The sequence below is a fragment of the Globicephala melas genome, chromosome 2 (genome assembly GCF_963455315.2).
Source record: "Globicephala melas chromosome 2, mGloMel1.2, whole genome shotgun sequence".
Taxonomy (NCBI): Eukaryota; Metazoa; Chordata; class Mammalia; order Artiodactyla; family Delphinidae; genus Globicephala; species Globicephala melas.
In genome coordinates this window covers 168,347,393-168,365,752 of record NC_083315.2, presented here as the reverse complement: position 1 = coordinate 168,365,752, position 18,360 = coordinate 168,347,393, and the positions used below count along the sequence as shown (strand labels likewise).

The 18,360-nt window shown below is 52.7% G+C and overlaps 1 protein-coding gene across 4 annotated transcripts in view; it reads left to right on the top strand.

Annotated features, from left to right (window-relative positions):
* Positions 1–17,748, top strand: part of SYNE3 (spectrin repeat containing nuclear envelope family member 3) — a 91,463-nt gene extending 73,715 nt beyond the window's left edge. For all 4 annotated transcript variants that reach the window (XM_030883460.2, XM_060295251.1, XM_060295252.1 and 1 more), the window contains 6 exons: positions 79–251; positions 698–827; positions 2,350–2,511; positions 3,959–4,108; positions 5,109–5,147; positions 14,982–17,748. In XM_030883460.2, coding sequence (XP_030739320.2) covers positions 79–251; positions 698–827; positions 2,350–2,511; positions 3,959–4,108; positions 5,109–5,147; positions 14,982–15,182 — 855 coding nt within the window. In that variant the 3' untranslated portion in view covers positions 15,183–17,748. The remainder of the gene's footprint in view (positions 1–78; positions 252–697; positions 828–2,349; positions 2,512–3,958; positions 4,109–5,108; positions 5,148–14,981) is intronic.
* The last annotated feature ends 612 nt before the right edge of the window (positions 17,749–18,360 follow it).

Genomic DNA, 18,360 nt, shown 5'->3' with positions numbered 1-18,360 from the left:
AGCAGGTTTGGGGAGCAGAGACCCTCCCCCCTCCCCATTACCTTACTCTGTGTGTATGTGTGTGTGTGTGTCCTTCAGAAGCTGCTGGACGAATTCCCCGCGAAGGAGGCCCAGCTGCCCCTGATTGAAGCACGCGGCCGGCTGGTGATGGAGAAGTCTTCTCCGGAGGGGGCTGCTGTGGTCCAGAAGGAGCTTCAGGAGTTGGTGGAGTCTTGGGGGGCCCTGAGGCTGCTGAGGGGAAGCCTGCTGAGGTGAGAGGGCTCCCGACTCTGCGCCTGGTCTTGGACAGCCCCCTTCCCAGCCAGGGAGAGCTCAGCCGCGCTCCTAGAACAGAAGGCTGGGGTCTGGGTGCCAGGCGTGGCCCAGCTGCCTCCAGGCATCTCCAGGCAATTCTAAGTAGAGGCACTAAGAGCGAGGAAACGCCTCAGCTCGGGAATTAGCCTCCAGCCCCTCCTGGCTTGGGCCTCACCTGCATCGATGGGTATATGCACCTTGATGACAGTAACGTGAGTCTCTAGCAGGAAACTGGAGATGCAGGTGGCCTGGGGAGGTTCTGACAAACCCGAAGGACAGGCGTGGGCTTGGGAAGACCAAAAGTCGGCCCCCACTGCCTGGTGCCCTGATTCTGTTCCTTCTCCTGTGACCCGGGGAGTCCCCATCCCATCACCACGTTGACTGGGCTGGTTTGTCTTCTCAGCCTCATCAGAAACCGGCAGCTGCAGAGGATGGAAGTGGATTCGGGGAAGAAACTGATTTTCACCAACAACATCCCAAAGACTGGGTTTCTCATCACCCCCATGGATCTTATTTTCCGACACCACCGTCAGGTGAGTCCGTCTAGTGGGGCTTCCGGGGAGGGACCAGATCCCGAGTCAATTGATGGTGGGAAGCTGTCTCCAGCAAAGTCCCTTCCCTGCCTGGGGCCACATGCTCCACTCAGGACTGGACCATGTCCCATCTCAGGTGAGCCTGTCCGGTAGTGGCACAAGAGCTCCCTGTGCCACTGGACAGAGGAACTCTGAGACCCCAGACCCAGGGGTCCCCACTAGGGAAGGTCCCAGGCATCCCTCGGGCAGACAGGCCCTCACCCTCAGAAACCCCGGCTACTGCCTTTGCAGGGAGGAGTGTCGGGGTTGGAAGCTTCCTGCTGACCCCAGATGCAAACGGAAAGCACACAAGATGGGTATTTTTTGTGCCCTAAACTGTATTTTGTCAAAAGAACTAACCTACCTACATAGTATCATCCGTCCCTTCCCTTGAGTGGCTTTAAAAAACGAAACCACATTGGAAAGAAACCCATTCCTTTTTCTTCAAAGACAACACGTCCATTCAGTTGTTTTCCCATTCGTTCTTTCATTTCCCCATCCAGAAAGCACTTCTGATTGTTACTATGTTCTGAGGACTGTGCTTGGAGCTGGGACACAGCTGTCAATAAAACAGAGACACTTCCAACCCTCAGAGAACGTAGAATCCAGCACAGAGCTTTTCAGATTGTCATGTGCCGCCAGATCGTGTTAAAAGGCAGATTCTGATTCAGCAGGTCTGGGCTGGGGCCCGTCACTCTGCATTTCTACAAGCTGCCAGGAGATGCTTAGGCTCCTGGGCCTCGGAGCACATTTTGAGGAGCAAGGAAATGGGAACCGCAAGGCAATAGAATAAGGGTTTACGGAACACGCGTTTCTCAGAGGCAGAGGGGCCAGGCGCTATGGCAGCCTGTTGCAGAGTGATGTGACCTGGGGTAGCGAAGCCCTCCTGGGAGAAAGGAAATGTCGGGGGATCCTCACGGCCGAGTGGGAGTTGAGGAGAGGAGTGGAGGGGGTGCATCCCACGCGGAGGAGGCCATGTGTGCAAAGACCGAGGGAGAGGGCACCGGCGCCAGGGGCCGAGAGCTCAGAGGATGGGGCAGGTGGCACGGTCTGCAGAGCCAGGCAGAGCCGGAATCTGAGGCTCTCAGGCCACATCAAGGAGTGTGAGAGGCCACTAAAGTGTATAAGTGAGGCTCAGCTGAGTGGCCTTGCATTTTAGATAGATCACTCTGGCCGCATAGCCTAGGGGGGACAAAAGTGGCAGAAGGTGACCACTGTTATAGACATTCTGGTAAGGGATGATGCTGGCTGTCTCCAGGAGACCAGGGAGGTGACGGTGAGGAATGTCCTTGGCCCCTAAACATGGCCACATTGAGTGGAGATGCATTCCTCATCCCCGCCCCCCCCCACCCCTAGGTGTCTCTTATCACCATTTGGGCATCCTTGGCCCCACCCCTCTGCTCAGATGGAATCCCCAGGACATGTGGCTAGTGGACTGTTTTCAAAAACGCTGATGTGTTGGTTGTGCTGTGTCTTCCCGCAGACAAATGTGCTTCAGGAGGAGAAAGACAGCTTTGAAGATTTCTCCCAGCTCCTGAGGAGCTTTGAGCACTGGTTGCAGGTGGATAATTCCAAGTTGGTTAGAATCATCGCCATGAGAACTGCCACCGCCAAGGACCTGAGGACCAGAGAAACAAAACTGCAGGTTTGTTCCCAAGGAAAGGCCCTGTTTCCGAAGGATTTGCCCCCAGAGATGTGCTTGTCGCCAGGGAGTTCTAAAAACAGGAGCACATACATAGCCCTTGAGCTGTTCTGGCTTGTGTATAAATAATAGTTTTTAAAACTTTTTTGCCTCAGGGCTTCCCTGGTAGCGCAGTAAAGAATCTGCCTGCCAATGCAGGGGACAAGGGTTCGATCCCAGGCTGCGGAGCAACTAAGCCCGTGTGCCACAACTACTGAGCCTGCGCTCTAGAGCCCACAAGCCACAACTATTGAAGCCCACGCGCCTAGAGCCCGTGATCCGCCACAAGAGAAGCCACCGCAATGAGAAACCCGCGTGCAGCAATGAAGACCCAACGCAGCCAAAAAATACATAGATAAATTTGTAAAAAAAAAAAAAAAAAAAGAAGAAGAAAACTTTTTTGCTTCCAATATTTTAGAAGAACCATCCATTCGTTCGTCTCTTCATTCAGCCTACTGCTGTAGTCCCCAACTTGGAAAATATCACCACTAATCACAATTCTTTTATCGGTTAACTCTTGCTATGGAACAAGCCATTCCAACAGTTTGTAGCTTAAGAGAACAACTGTTTATTTAATTCATGATTCTGAAGTTTGGCAGTTCAGACTGACTGAGGTCAGCGGGCATCGCTTCTGATCTTGGCTGGGTGCCCATATTTGTAGACCAGCAGGGTGGCTGTCCTCTGGAGCTCGGTGGGCTATTCGAGATGAGCACGAGGTGCACCACTCATCTCTTATCCTCCTGCAGGGCAGCCTGGGCTTCCCAGAACAGAGGCAGGGTCTGAGAGAGCAAGTGGGGGCATGCAGGGCCTTTTCAGGCCTAGGCTAGAAACTGGCACAACATCGTTTCCCCTGCATTCTGTTGGACAAAGAAAGTCACGAGGCCTGTTCAGATTCAAGGGGAGAGAAAATAGACTCCACCTCTTGATGGGAAATGTTGCAAAGTCATATTGCAAAAGGCATGGATGTGGCAGGGGGCTGGAGGATTAATCCATCTACCACAAATCTTTCTCCTTCTCCCATATCGAATTAGTCGCCAAGCCCTGCTTGATTTCACCCCCTGGGTTTTTGTCGTTTGTTTCCTCACTACCACTGTCTTAATCTAGGCATTTATCATTTTTGATCTTGACTATGACAATAGCCTCCAAGCTGGCCTCCCTCCTTCCTGTTGGGTCCGCATCTCAGTAATGGCTCATTCTGTAGCCAGAGTGACCGTTCAGAATCCTAAATATGACCTTGTCTTCCCCCAGTGAAAACATTTCAGTGTAGCGTTCAACCTCCTGAGTTTATCACGCAGGGCCTTATTCTGTGGGCTGCCTCTTAAGTGAAATCTGAATGGCTCCTCCGGACCAACCAGGTGGGACCTCCTCGGCCATTTGGAAGGCACACGTGACCCTGTCTTTCTCCCTCTAGGAGCTGGAGGCTCGGGTACCAGAAGGTCAGCATCTCTTTGAAAACCTCCTTCGTCTCAGGCCAGCGAGGGGGTCCTCAGATAAGCTGGAGGATCTGCGCTACCGGTGGATGCTCTACAAGTCCAAACTAAAGGACTCCGGCCACCTGCGTGTACGTGCTGAGGATGCACAGGTCCCAGGCCCTGGGGAGACACAGCTGGGCCCGCATCCGCTCTGCCCCATGCCTCCACAGACCAGGCTGAGGGGACCACCCAGAGAGAGGAGACGGAGACTCATGGGTCCTAGGCGCGTGACTTGCAATGTGTCATTTGGCCCTCCTGCCACCCATGGAGGCTGGAGCTCCAATAACGACAGCTTTGCTACTTACCAACCTGAAACCGTGACGTGCATCGTCCCATTCCGTGCTTACAGCAGCCCTCTGCCAGAGTAATTGCAGCTCCAGCCTCCAGAGTGGGGCTGAGACTCTGAGAGTTAAAAAACTCACCCAAGTCCACATGGCTAGGAAGGGGCAAAGCCAGCACTAAACGCACCCTGGTGTTGGAGGCATGACAGAGGGAACGCTGGAGTGGGACCTGCGATCTAGGCCCCCTCCTCCACTAACCTGCTTTGTGACATTGAGGAAGCACCCTCCCCCTAGGCGCCCCCAGGTCTCACACAAAACAATAACAATAGCTAAACTCATAACAGTCTTTATTAAAAGCTATGTCCTCATTACGGCACCGTTATTAGTCCCTGAGAACTGATAGGGAAACTGAGGCACGGAGGTTAATCCAAGGACAGGGTGGGTGGCCTCCTGGGGCCCTTTAGGCCCTCAGACCCCAGACTCCAAGCTTTGGGGCTGCAGCTTTTCTGGCCCTGAAACAGCCATGTCGGCCACTAGGTGTCACCCCAGCCCCAGCCAGGTCAGCATGCCCGTGGCCTTGGCCCAGGGCTTCCCAGACAGGATCCCCACCTGGGCCCCATGAGAGTTAAAAAGCTCATTAAATTGAATCACCTGCTGGTTCAGCCTGTCCAGATGACCACAAGTTTTAAAGAAACACTCCCCTGACAAAATGAATATTCCATTACAGGCTCTGCTGGGATTTAAGTTTCACTCACTTAACTTCGTTTTTTTTTTTTTTCCCTTTTCCTCTCCTTACCTAAAATAACAGACGCAGAATTCTCCAGGGGAGCCGACTGGATTCCAAAAGGTATGGTGTCTGCCATCTGCTCCACACAGCTAGAGGGCAGGGCGTTTGGAGGGTTGCTGGGCCTGTGATGCTGGGGCAGGACCCTTGGGCTTTCTGGAAGGTTCCATGAGGTCTGAGGGACGTTTCTGGGGAATCGGCTCTGGGCTGCACTGTGCTGGGCCCCTGGGGGGTCCTTGCTCTCAGGGATGCACAGTGTTCTCAGCTGTGACAGGACACGGGAGGAGTGAGCCAGGACACTGCTGTGACAGCAGTCGTAAACTGGGACGGTCCCAGGAAACCTGGACCACTCCGGGTCACTGGACCTCGCGGCCACCTGAGTAGTAGACGGGCATCCGGGGGGGACAAAAAAGGAAGGGGTGAAGCGCTCAGAGCCCCTCCCGCGGGGCTTGCAGGCCAAAGCAACGACAGTAACAGCAGTAATCATGGTAATAATGAGGAATAAGAATTATCACTCTACAGGCCACATGTTGCCCATCCAGCGTGTGCCAGGTTCTGTGCCAAATCGCGGTGAGGGCGTTTCACTCAACTGTCCCCTAGACACCCAGCAGGCATCGCTACCGCCATGTTAAGCATGAGGCAAACAAGGGAAGGCAAGATCGGAGTGACATGTCCATTCAAGACGCACGGCTCCTGAGTGCCCTCTGGCCTCTGCCTCCTAAGCCCACACGTAACCATCCACTCTGTGCCTTGGAGAAAGCATCCCTGGGGGCTGGAGGCTCTCCCCCCTTCTGGAAAAGTCCCGTGTAAATTGGTGTCCCCAGCGCCACCTTTTCTGAGCGCACGCTTGTTGTCCTGACAAGCGTTGGCTCATGACGTGAGCCTGCAGCACGCTCTGCTCCGAAGAGCCCCGGGGCCACGAGACCTCTCGGGCCCTGCAGTCTGTTCCCAGGGGCTCTGTCCACCTGGACTTCTTGGTCTCCAGCTGGTGTTCATGTCTCCATCTGTGGGACGGCAGGTGTCCCCGGGACTGGCTGGGGCAGTCACAAGACCAATGCTGTGCTCTGGGCCTGGCGTCCACCAGCTTTGCGGCCTCGGGCAAGTTGCTTTGACTCTTGGGGCTTACTTTCCCCATCTGTAAAATGGAACCGTCAGTGCCGACTTTATTTACTTCATGAACGAATTTTGAAGATCATGTGAACTGTTGTTCGTTCTTTAGAGGAGACCGGAAGCCCTGGTTTTCCCCCCTGATTTAGAAGAACAGAGGGCAGGAAGGCAGGGTGGCGCACACAGCCCAGCCTGTGACTCCTGGTGGCACAGGGGGGCTCAGGGCCCGGTGTCCAGGCTGTCTCCAACTCCTGCTCTTTAAGCCACTCTGGTTGGGAGCCCCATCTATGTGGCTCCAGGCCAGAGTCCAGGGGCAGCCATGTCTGGGTCCTGTGGTGTTTTTGAGTAGGGGGGCGCTTGGCTGGCTGACACCAGCGCTGCAGCGCAGACTCAGGTCCCTGGCAGCCTGAAACCGGTTCATGTGGAATGTTCACCACCCTAGGTTCATTGACCGGCTCCTCATGCGTTCATTTCGCAGATATGTGCTGAGCACTGACTTTGTACCAAGCACTGTTTCAGGTACTGGGGATAGCTCACCAGAGCAAAGGCCTGCTCGGGGAGTGCTGGGTGGAGGGGTTTGGGAGAGAGGCTCACACCCACAGCCGGTGTTGCCCGCACGATGTCGAATCTCTGGCCAGGGACCGCCCAAGGACAGCAGTGGCTTGAGGTCTTTACAGCTACAGGGTTGATCTTATCTATGACTGTCCCACGTTGGGCACAGTTTCATGGGATATGCAAAGCAGGCAGACTCTAAATGGCTAAAAAAATCTTCTTATTCAGGCTTCATTTAGAAACAAATGAATGTGTGAAAGTTTGAGTTCGGTGCTGGCTGGCTTTTGAGCTCATGGGTCTCAGCCCCCCGTGAAGAAGCAAGCAACTGGGAAGCCGATCTGCAGAGGCCATCTGGGGTTCCTTTATACGAGCTTGTTTCAGCACAGATTTCTGGGTCCCACATCCAGAGTTTCTGATGCATTAGGTCTGGGGGGGGGTGCCTAGGATCTGCATGTCCATCGAGCTCCCAGATGACGCTGTTGCCGCTGGCCCGGGGACCAGACTTTGAGAACCGCTGCTGTACGCTCTGGATCTGAGTCCAGGATCCACCATCAGTGTGTGTGACCGTTGGCGAGTCACTTAACCAGGGTTTTCCAAGGGATAAGATGCAGGTCCGCTGCACTAATAGTTCTTATCGTAAACCAGCAGATTCTTAATTGCCATGTAAATGAGGACCGAGGAGGGGTCTGCAGTCACTGCCTCTGCTTCCCTTCCCGATGGCAGAGGGATAGTGCCGCTTCTGGGGGGAGCAGTGGGGGGGCTCCTCCCACTGGTGCGGCTCTGGTGTTGTTTGGCTGGGAGGGGTGCGCACATGCGTGCGTGGGGCTCCGCACATACACACGCAGGTCTGACAGGTAGAAAATAGGTGCTGTTTTCCGAGGTTGTAATCTCGCCAACTTAAAAACATTCCATATATTAGTTTTAGTCCAAAGGGAAGGGGGGGAAAAAAAAGAAAACCCTGCCCCAAAGCTGATTATTTATGAGCAGTTGGCTCTCCACACTTTTTTTCTCTCCACACAGCAAGCCACTGAAAGCTCCAACTACGTCAGTGGCTTCAGCCTGCTTGTTTATATAAACAGAATAATTAAGATTTATTAAATTTGCAGCTGCCTACACACTGGCCAGCTCAGTGCCACCGGATACGTCTGCTTGAAGCAATCAGACACATGAAATGTCACTGCTTTTCGAGCTGCTGTTGGGCTGTGAGTCGACTGAATTCCTGCGCTGGTACAGGGAAGGGGTCCTACCTGAGACAGCCTGTTAGTTGAGGAGCAGATTTGCCAATGCTTGCCTTTGCCGGCGTGCACTAGGCGGGGCCACATGCCCGTGTGCAGGCATGGAGAGCAGATTCCTCCCGGGCGTCCCATGCTGTGGCCTCTGGGTGACGGGTCCAGATGGTGAGAGACTCGAGAGTGGCATTTTATTCACAGGTTTTAGACTCATAATTATTCACATTTTCACCTCTCGGGAATGGGGTGTCCTATTACAATCTAGTTTTTCCAGCGAAGACTGGGGCTTACTTTTTTCTGCCACCCGGGACACTTTCCGCCTGAGATTTCTTTAAATTAAAATCTCTCCTTGGAGGTTGAGTTTTGTTTTCCATTGGACCACACTGATTGTGTCAATTTAGATGACCCACCTCTGGGAGCTCTGGACTGAGGTTCAAATTCTCAGGGTAGACTTTATTTCCTGCCCGCACCCAGTGCCAAGATAAGACCTGGGATTTCCCTGCTTCCCCTTTCGGTGGGGCGCGATGAACCCTCGGTTCCCCCCGACCCTGAACGCATAGCCCCGTGTGGCCCCGGCATTAGGTGGGATCTCCAATCAGACGCTCCATGTTGGTTGTTGGGTCTCTTTCTTTCTTAGCCGTGTGTAAAATAGTGCTGCACCTTACATTCAGCGTGGTAGAGCAGAAGAAATATTGTACGACCAAATCTCAGAACTCACTAAATCTCTTAGTGAGTTTTCCACGTTAGGCAATAACTTTCTCTCACAATATCTATGCTTTTTTTTCTTTTCATTTGTTAGTCCACTTTATTATTCATTCAATAGCTATGGTTTTAAAAAATCATCACTATTAACCGGAGTTCATAGTTAACGTTAGGGTTCACTTTTTGTGTTGCACATTCTATGGGCTTTGACAAATATCTGATGACGTTGCAGTGTCACGCAGAATGGTGTCACTGCCTCAACCTTCTCCCAGCTCTTCCTCTTTATCCCTCTCCCCTCCCCCAGAGCCCCAGCAACCACTGATTTTCTTCCTTCTTTCACTTAGCAACATGCACTTGAGTTTCCTCCATGCCTTTTTGTGGCTGATATTTCATTTCCCTTTACACAGAATAACATTCCATTGTAGGCATGTACCATTTACAGTCTTTTATAGCCTTTTCCGCAGTCCAGGATCCAACCTAGGATCACACGTTACATTCAGTCATCCCACCTCTTTAGTCTCCTCTAAGCTGGGACCAGTCCTCAGTTTTTCTTGACCTTGACCTTCTTGAGTACAGGCCAGATATTCTGTAGAATGTCCCTCACTTTGGGTTTCCCCGGTGTTTCCCTGCTCTGCATTTCTGGAAGGCATATCCCAGAAGTGATGCTGTGTTCTCAGTGCGTCTTATTGGGGACATGTGATATTGACACACCCCCATATTGGTGATGCTGATTCTGATCACGTGATGAAGGTGATGACTGCCAAATTTCTCGCCTGTGAAACTGCTCTCATTTCTTTTATAATTAATAAGAACTAACTGCTCAGAGACCCTAGAAATACAGCGCCTCTTTCTTACATGGTCACATCCACCGGGTTCTCTGGGGCCTCTTTCCCTCTCACGACTCACTCTCTCCGCAGCAGTTCCTTCCTGCCGTGGCTTTGTTCCCCAACTCTAGGCCTCTCTCTCTCTCTGGTCCACCTCTGGTCTGGGTCTCCTTCTAGCTTCAGTGCCAAGGCCCAAGCTAGATGTGGGATGTTTACCCGGGAGACTCCTCGACTCAGCGTGTCTAAAGCTGACCTCACCGTATTCCCTGTGTCCAGCCAAACCCCGTTCCCCATATCAGCAAAGCATCCTCACTACCCAGTCTCCCAAGCTGGATGCCTCTGGGTCACCCTAGACCCTCACTGACCTGGGTTCTGTCCTAGACTCAAAAGAGCCTGGTCATGGATGGATCTCAGATGAGGAAAGATAAGGGAAGGAAGGAAAGGGAAGGGGGCCTTGTGTCCATACATCTGCTGCTGAATGGGGCTCTGTCCTCTCTTGAGTAATAATAAGGTCACTCCTCAGTCCGATCATTTCATCCAGAGGGTCTTCCCATCAATCACCAAACCACCTCCAAAAAGCCAGCTCAGACCGTCTCATCTTCATCCTCCCCCAAACCAAGCCAGGGGGCTGGAAAAACACAGTTCTGTAGCCTGACCATCGCATGCAGGGCTGGCCCAGTAGGAGATAACATTAACCCCGCCCCTCCCCAGCCTCTGCCCTTCTGTGCCTGGGTGGGAGCTCTCCGCCGCCTCTGAGCGTGCCTGGGGAGTGAGTTCGGGCTCTGACTCAGTGCTTCGGCACCAAGAACTTGGTGATGAAGATATTCAAGGTGCTGTGGGCAGGACCCAGCCCAAGATCTGTGATGTCCTGAGACTCCCTGTACCAGTCAAGGAGACGCAGCCCCCTGGGGGTTCTCGAGGAACGCCAGTGGGAGCAAGCCAGCCAGCATGTGGCTTGGCGTCTGTCAGAGGGAGCTTCAGGGACTGAACTCATTGCCAAGTGAGAGTCTAGTGAGGGGCATTGGTGCCGGTCCATCCTGAATAGCCAGAGAAAAGCTGGCCCCTGCCCATCACCTTGAGCTCTTGGCGCTGGCCTGGAAGCGTCTTTGTGCTGGAGAATGAGACCAAACTAGCTCCTGGGAAAGACCCTGCAAGCCCGAGTGGTGTTGCCGTGGGACTCCCATACCCAGGGCCCTGGGTCAGGGTGGGACCAGCTTCAACAGAGGCCCAGGGGGACTTTTTGTCATTGTTGCTGCTGCTTCTCATGAGAAACGCCGCATGGGATGGTGGGAAGAGCCTGGCTGTGGAGCCATGCTGGCAATCTGAGCCTGTCCGTGTGACCTTGGGCTGGTTATTTCCTGCGGGCTCAGTTTCTTCTTCTGAGAAATGGGCACAGGGTACCTCCCAGAGCTGGGCAGGAGCTCAGGAAGCCCGTGAGTGAGGAGACGAGCTGAGCGCGGGGCTGGGGTGTGTTCAGTGTTGTTCATTCACGTGTGGAGCCCAGATGCTCTGGGGGAGCCATCAGGACAGCGTGGACAGTTCACTGACAGGTCAGTGAGTGTCTGCGTGGTCACACCACAGGCACCGAGGGAGGAGCAGATGGCCAGATGCACAGGAAGGGAAAGAGCCTCTTATTCATTGTTTCGTTCTTTCAGTAGGTATTTACTGCACATTGCTGAGGATACAGCGATGAACCAAACTAATGTAGACCCTGCCTCCAAGGAGCCAAGGGGAACACGGACTTTAAGTGGTAACCCAGAGGAAAGGCATTGGTGCCGTGAGAACGTGGAATGGGCCTTTTTTTGGTTTAGAGGCAGGGAAGGTTCCCCTGAGGAAGCGACTCACAAGTTGAGATTAGAATGATCAGTAGGAGCTAACCAGGTGCATTGGAGAAAGGAGGGAAATGGGTCTTCCAGCAGAAGGGATAACCTGTGCAAAGGCCCTGTGGCAGGAGGATCTGAGAGCCTTTAAGGGGCCAAGAGATGGCGTTGAGGGAGAGCAGTGTCTTCCTTTCTGATGGGGCTGAGGAGGTTGATAGTGTCTGATTCTTGGCACCCCGGGTGCAGGGGGAAGCTTAGGGGTCTAGTAGAAGCTGCCCATCTGCCCTGGGCAGTTGGAGGAGTAAAGGAATGAGTATTTGCCAAGGACCATTGGCATGTTGGCTCATCATTTGCATGTTGAGCGTAAGCTGCATTGCCCTGTTTATCCTTATGACTCTGGCAGGCAGGTGTCAGTCTCCCTTTGCCTTGACAGATGGAGGCACTGAGGCTCAGAGAGGCTGAGTGACCTGTCCTAGGTCACACAGCTGGGAAGTGACAGGGCCAGGGTTAGAACCCAGGACTCCAAGCCTTTTCTTTCCCCTACATCCTTTTCCATCAATGGCAGAAGATTAAGTCACATTTACTGTGATAAACTCATCTTGCCTGAACTCCTGAAAACTGCAGAGTCTCAGGTTCGTGGGAGATATTGGAGGACTCAAGCATTTCATCACCCTCCACAACATCACCTGTTTCCTCCCCACCACCACGTGCTATCAACGCTCTGCTTCCACACCCTAAGGAATGGGGAGCTTATCACTTCCCGAGGAAGCCCCTTCTCTCTTTGGATAGCTCTAACAGGGCAGGACACACGTAGTACTTTCTATGGGGAAACTGAGGCACAGAGAAGCTCCCAGATCTGGGAAGAGCTGAGATTGTCAATTTCTTTGTTGGCGTCTTGGACAGTAGTTCATGCCTGTGTGTGTGTGTGTGTGTGTGTGTGTGTGTGTGCACACACACATTTGTTTTCTAAGCATTTGAGAATCATATTAAAGTGTGTCTTCTATTTTAAAGGGCATTTTAGAATTCAGGTCCCTCAAAACGAAGACGTGAGCTCTGTGAATAGACATGGGGCAGGCAGCAGGACTCCTTGAAAAAGATCACCCCTTGTCAACACTTGTAAATGCAAACATGCTTTGGACCTTCAGAGTTGTTTTCTCCAGCGGATCGTGGCCAAGGCACAGCTCCTCACTTAAATAAGCAAAGTGTTAGCTCTGAGAAAGGAGAAGCAAACAGGACCCTTAGACACAGATCTCCACTTGGGAGACCACTAATTACAGGTTTTCAGTTGTGGTGTGAACCCAGGCTAGTGGGGGGGCCGACATGTTGCCTCGCCCTCTTTCCCTCTCCTGGGTGGGTCAGAGATTTGGAATCGGGCAAAGTCAACATGAAGTGTCAAAAGTTAGAGCCCCCAGAGACTGAGGCATTGCTACATGAGTCGAGTAGGTGGGTAAGAGCACGTGGCAGCCAGGTCTGACCCAGCCTGGCAGCTGTGGGAAGATCCTGTCTCCTCTGTGGACATCGTTCAGCTATTTAAATGACTTAACACACACACACACACACACACACACACTCTCTCTCTCTCTCTCTCTCTCTCTCTCTCTCTCTCTCTCTCTCTCTCTCTCTCCTGAAGTCACTGCTGAGATAAATGCAGCCAGCAATGCTTCTCCATTGTGTGGGTTGTAAGAAGTCTGTTTCTACAAAATCAGTGTCTAGGGCCTTTGGTGAGTGAGAACACCTGGAGTTGGAGGCATAGGGTCAAGTGTTATCAACCTGGAGGAGACAGTTGGGGCAGGAGAGTGGGTGAGATGACTCAGGTATGAGAGGTAGAGAGAGAGGAGTGCTCAGGTCAGAACCTCGCAGAAACACCTGCATAGTTCCTCTCAGCGTCATCCCCGCCACCATCAGCATCACTATCATCATGCCCATCCTCCCCAGCATCGTTATCACTATCATTATCATCACTTGACTTGGTACCCTGGAAAGTGAACCTTTGGTTCTTCAGGGAGCCAGTAGGTATATTCTATAATAATAGTACTAGTAATAAGAGCATATATACTTTTTTTAAAATTTATGTATTTATTTATTTATTTTGGCTGTACCAGCTCTTAGTTGCGGCATGCGGGATCTTCGTCGTGGCATGCGGGCTTCTTAGTTGTGGCATGTGGACTCTTAGATGTGGCACGTGGACTTCTTAGTTGCGGCACACATGCGGGATCTAGTTCCCGGACCAGGGATCAAACCCAGGCCCCCTGCCTTGGGAGCGTGGAGTCTTACCCACTGGAACACCAGGGAAGTCCCAAGAGCATATATACTTTTTAATTGGTGTATAAATGTACTTTGCTTTGAGTCCTCACCACAACCTGGAAAATGGGGGTAGGTGTTTTATCCCCATTTTTCAGAGAAGGAAACTGAGGCTTAGAGAAGGTATTGACATAGCTAGTGTGTGACAGAGTCTTCACTGGAGCCCAGTCGGCCAAGCTCCTGAGAACTGGGCCCCTGCCCTGCACCGTGCTGTATCTTGAGTGTGGGGCCTCCGCTTTACGGGGTGGCCAGCTCTTGGCTCTGCACTCCCGTGAAGTTGCAACCCAGCCAGTCCCTCTAGAATTTAGGAAGTGTCCTGTGGCTACTTTCATGGACGTCGCAGCAAAGAAACCCATTAGACGTTTGGACTTGTGAGATTGTGAGATTGGCATTCAGGTGATATTGAGGGTGTTGATGATGAACAAGGAGAGGGAGGAAACGAAGAAGGAAGAGGAAGAGGAGGAGATGAAGAAATTGAGATTATGGTGGTGACGGTGGTGACCATGATTTAGATGGTGATCGTTTTTGTTTTCTTTTATTGTTATTTTTTCAAACCCTGTGTCAAGGGCTGATGTTCAGTAGATAGCAGCAAGGGAGCTGCTCTGCTACTTATGAAACGCTGACCCAGAAGTAGGTCATCTTCAAATGGTTTACATTCCCCATGAATGTGTCTTGTCATGTGTCTTGTAATGGGTGAGGGGGCAGCCCCCTTTCCACCAGCACCCCTGTTTCCTGGGAAGAGGGGGGCTCCACACTGGGGCACGTGGCAGGGACAGAGGGGAACTGGCCAACTGGGGCCCTGCAGTGCTGCTGTATGGTTCTGCCTGTGCGGGATTCTGACTTAGAGGTCTTTAGTCATAATCCCACAGATGGTAGCTTCACCGCATGGGCCAAACACATGCACCAAAGATGGTGATCGTAGTAGTGATGCCTAATAATAATGGCAGCAGCTTTGAGTACCTGCTCTGTGCCAGGCTCTGTCTCATTGAATCCTCACAACAACTCTGTCAGGTAGGTGCCATTATTCCCCCTATTTATAGATGGAAATCTGAAGTTTAGCGAGATTGAGTGACCTTCTTAAAATTCACACGCAGGACTCTTATAACCTGGCAAAGATTTATGTAATCATGGACAAAGCCTGTAACTTTTTTATCCTCTTCCTTTCTGAGTGGTTTGAGAAAACTAGAGATCTTTGTTTCCGGCAGAACTGACATTAGTCCCACTTCACAGATGGGAAAACGGAGGCCCATGCGGTTGGAGAGTCCGCCCGGAGCCACTGCTGCTCCTGGGTCATCCCCACCCTCTCCTCCCGAGCCCGCTCTCATCCGGAGCCCACTCACATCTCCTGCTTTGGTTCTGCAGACCCAGCAGTGGCGAGGGCTCGGCTCCCTCTGCCGGAAGGTGTGCTGCGTGGCGCTCCCCCTGCAGCTGCTGCTGCTGCTCTTCCTGCTGCTGCTCTTCCTGCTTCCCGTCAGGGAGGCGGACCGCAGCTGCACGCTGGCCAACAACTTTGCCCGCTCCTTCACGCTCACGCTCCGCTACGACGGCCCCCCGCCCACCTAGCCCCCTGGCGGCGCTCCGGGGACTTTCTTCTCCAAACTTCCATGTGCCCCAGCCTCCTCCAGAAGATGCTGGGGAAACTGGAAACAGGGGCAGGCCAGAGCCTGCCGGGCTGCATCCATGTAAATACTGTATTGATGTTCCCAGAGCAAAAGTACTTTTTATACAGTGTTGTCTTCGTCTATTTATACTAAACATGTTCCGTGTGGGACTAGGGAATAATGCATAGCATTTTTATATGCTCTCTATGTAAATGCTCAGTATGTATGATTTCATATATGACCTCTATTTGTCTTTGGGAAAATTCCCAGCAGTGTTTTTGTCCAGTGGGATCTTGTGGCATTTTGGCCTTGGTCTGCAGTCAGCCCTGGAGAGCAGGAACAATAACAGGTCGCTTTTATGACCACCTCCCATCCAGAAGCCAAGCCCTACCCCCAGATGTTCATGAAGAGGACTCTGAGCTGTCAGCATAGAAGAACAACCCTGGCCCTCATTCAGAGCCCAGTGACTCTTAACTCTAGGTACAGTGAGAACAACCATGCTTGTCTATTTTTTAGAATGACAGCAGATTAGATGCTGTGGATTAGAAGCAGAAAGGGTGCCGATCCCAGGCAGGCTCAATGGCAGCAATGAAAAGTGACAAGTGATAGAGTGAAATTAAGGGAGGAAAAGAAGAACTCCGAAGAGCAGACCCAGAACTAAGAAAGCACAGCAGAGGGCTTCCCTGGTGGCGCGGTGGTTGGGAGTCCGCCTGCCGATGCAGGGGACGCGGGTTCGTGCCCCGGTCCGGGAAGATCCCACATGCCGCGGAGCGGCTGGGCCCGTGAGCCATGGCCGCTGAGCCTGCGCGTCCGGAGCCTGTGCTCTGCAACGGGAGAGGCCACAGCAGTGAGAGGCCCGCGTACCGCAAAAAAAAAAAAAAAAAAAAAGAAAGAAAAAGAAAGCACAGCAGAATGGGGACCTCAAGGAGCCTGAACAGCCCAGACCAGTGATGAAGGTTCATGGTCAGGACAGTGCGTCTTCAGGGAATGGTTAGATCATGCCCCGTGTTCTCTGCTCTGTTCAGGGAGAAAATGAAGGAGAGGAAGCTTATTGTTAAGCTTTCCACGCAGAATGATGAGCACACTCTGTGTGTAGCACCCACCTGACAGTGCCAGGGAAGATGTGTTACCTCCGTTGCTCTTAAGCTGGGTTTTTCATCATCTATGACTCAGGCTGAAGGGACAGAGGGGAGCATCTGCCACGCCAGGGTCCAGAGATCAAGGGTCTAAGGTAGACAGTGGAGGTCCGCCGTGGAGCTCAGCCTGTCTGAAGGGCTCTCCCTCCTCCTCCCAGAAGGGACTTTGGAGAGAGGTGGGTCCTGTGTCCCACACATGTGCCCACAAGGGACCCAGGGGCCAGGCGCCCCACCAGGCCCCCTCTGCAGGGGCTTGGCAGTCGGGCCCATGAACCACCTGGGGCCTGAGGCTGGAAATACATCCCTTCCTCCCCGAGGAATTCTGGAATGGTTCCTAAGCGCTTCATAACTGGATCATATTTTCCCTAAATCAACACAAAATTTTCCTTTTTAAAAAATGCTTAGTTCCCACTCTTTACAAATTGATTTTGTCTGTTCAGCTATGCATAGGAGACCAAGAAGGGATTCCTCAGGCCTTTGAAATCACAGTGTTATAGACCAAGAAAGACCTTTAAACAGAGGGGAAACCGAAGACCCAAGAGGGTCCAGACCCCCAGCACGTGCCGCTGCCCCCTGCTCTCTGGAGCACACGGACCCGTCCTTTCCAGCGCAAGTCCAGCCTCAGCACAGCTCTCAGCGCAGGGACCCCGGCGTCCCTGTAACTAGAAAGAGCTGGACATCCACAGGGCAGGAAAACAGCGTCACCGAGAAGGGCTCTCAGCACTGACTCAGAAAGCACACTTTTCTCCAGATATTTAGAAACCAAGCCACAAAGCCGTTCTCCACAGGCGATCGCTTTACTGGAAAATCAGGGGCTGTGTGAACCAAGACCTCAGGCCCAGGCAGCTGAGCCCAGATGCCCACTGGGTTGCATTGGTCCAGCCCAAGAAGGTCAGCGCTGTGGCCAGGGCCTTTGAACATCTCCTCTCCCACTCTCCCACTTCACAGCGAGCAGGCAGCGGCCCAGAGAGGGGAAGCAACTTACCCACAGCCACACAGCAAGAGATGGCCAAGGCCAGAGCTGAGCCTGGTCACCGCTACCCCCAGGCGGCTCCCTGCTCGCGGTCGCCCCATCCCCCCACCCCCATCCGTAACTTCAGAAAGAAAAAGCTCGAAGGATGTGAACACCGTTGTGTCCTGCGTGTGGGCTCGGGGGAGAAGTGTAATGTGTGGGCTGCTGGGTGGGAGTGTCTGCATATATTTTTTAAACTTTGACAGTGATGCCATAGAGCTTGTTTGCATAACTTTTTTAAAAAAGAGAATTGATATTTTCATTACTTTCATATAAATGCGGGGCCGATATGATATAACCATCATTTACTGGTGCTTTTCAAGTGTTCATCTCTTGCTTAAAGTGGGTGCAGACAACTGATTTCTATGACTTTCTAGCTTCGTGAGACACCAACTCTCGAAGAGCTTTAACGTGCCTTCTTAGAAGGGTGTCGCAGGGGGACCTTCGTGTGTTTATTTTTTCCTCTGTCCCCCAGACTGAGAGAAGATGGTAAGAAGTGTGAACATCACTGCCCAGCCCAGGGGTGTGTGCGTGCATGTGTGTGTATGTGTGTGTGAGAGAGACAGAGACAGAGAGAGAGAGAGAGGAGAGACGGAGGAAGGGGGAGGGGGGAGGGGAGGAAGGAAAAGAGAGAAACACAGGTGAGCCTGATCAAAGCTGCTGTCACCCTCCTTAGCTGCCTCCCCTGATGAGGGACACCCCTCCCCCCCCCTCCCCCAGGGTGGCCACGTCTGGGGCAGTGGGGAGATGGGGAGAGGTCCCTGCTAGCTCTGTGGATCCCGAGATGCCAGCGACTTCCTTTGAAGTCTGTTACCTGAGTGTCTCTCACTGGTGGCAGCACAGTGACCCCCAGCAACCTCTTGTGTTCCCAGCCCAGTCGGGAATGCACCCTAATTCCCTCTCTCTTGGGAACTCAGCTAATGGCATGGCGTCTCCCCCTGCTTCTCTCACCCCAGTAGGATTGTCACCTGTCTGGGTCAGCAGCAGAGGAG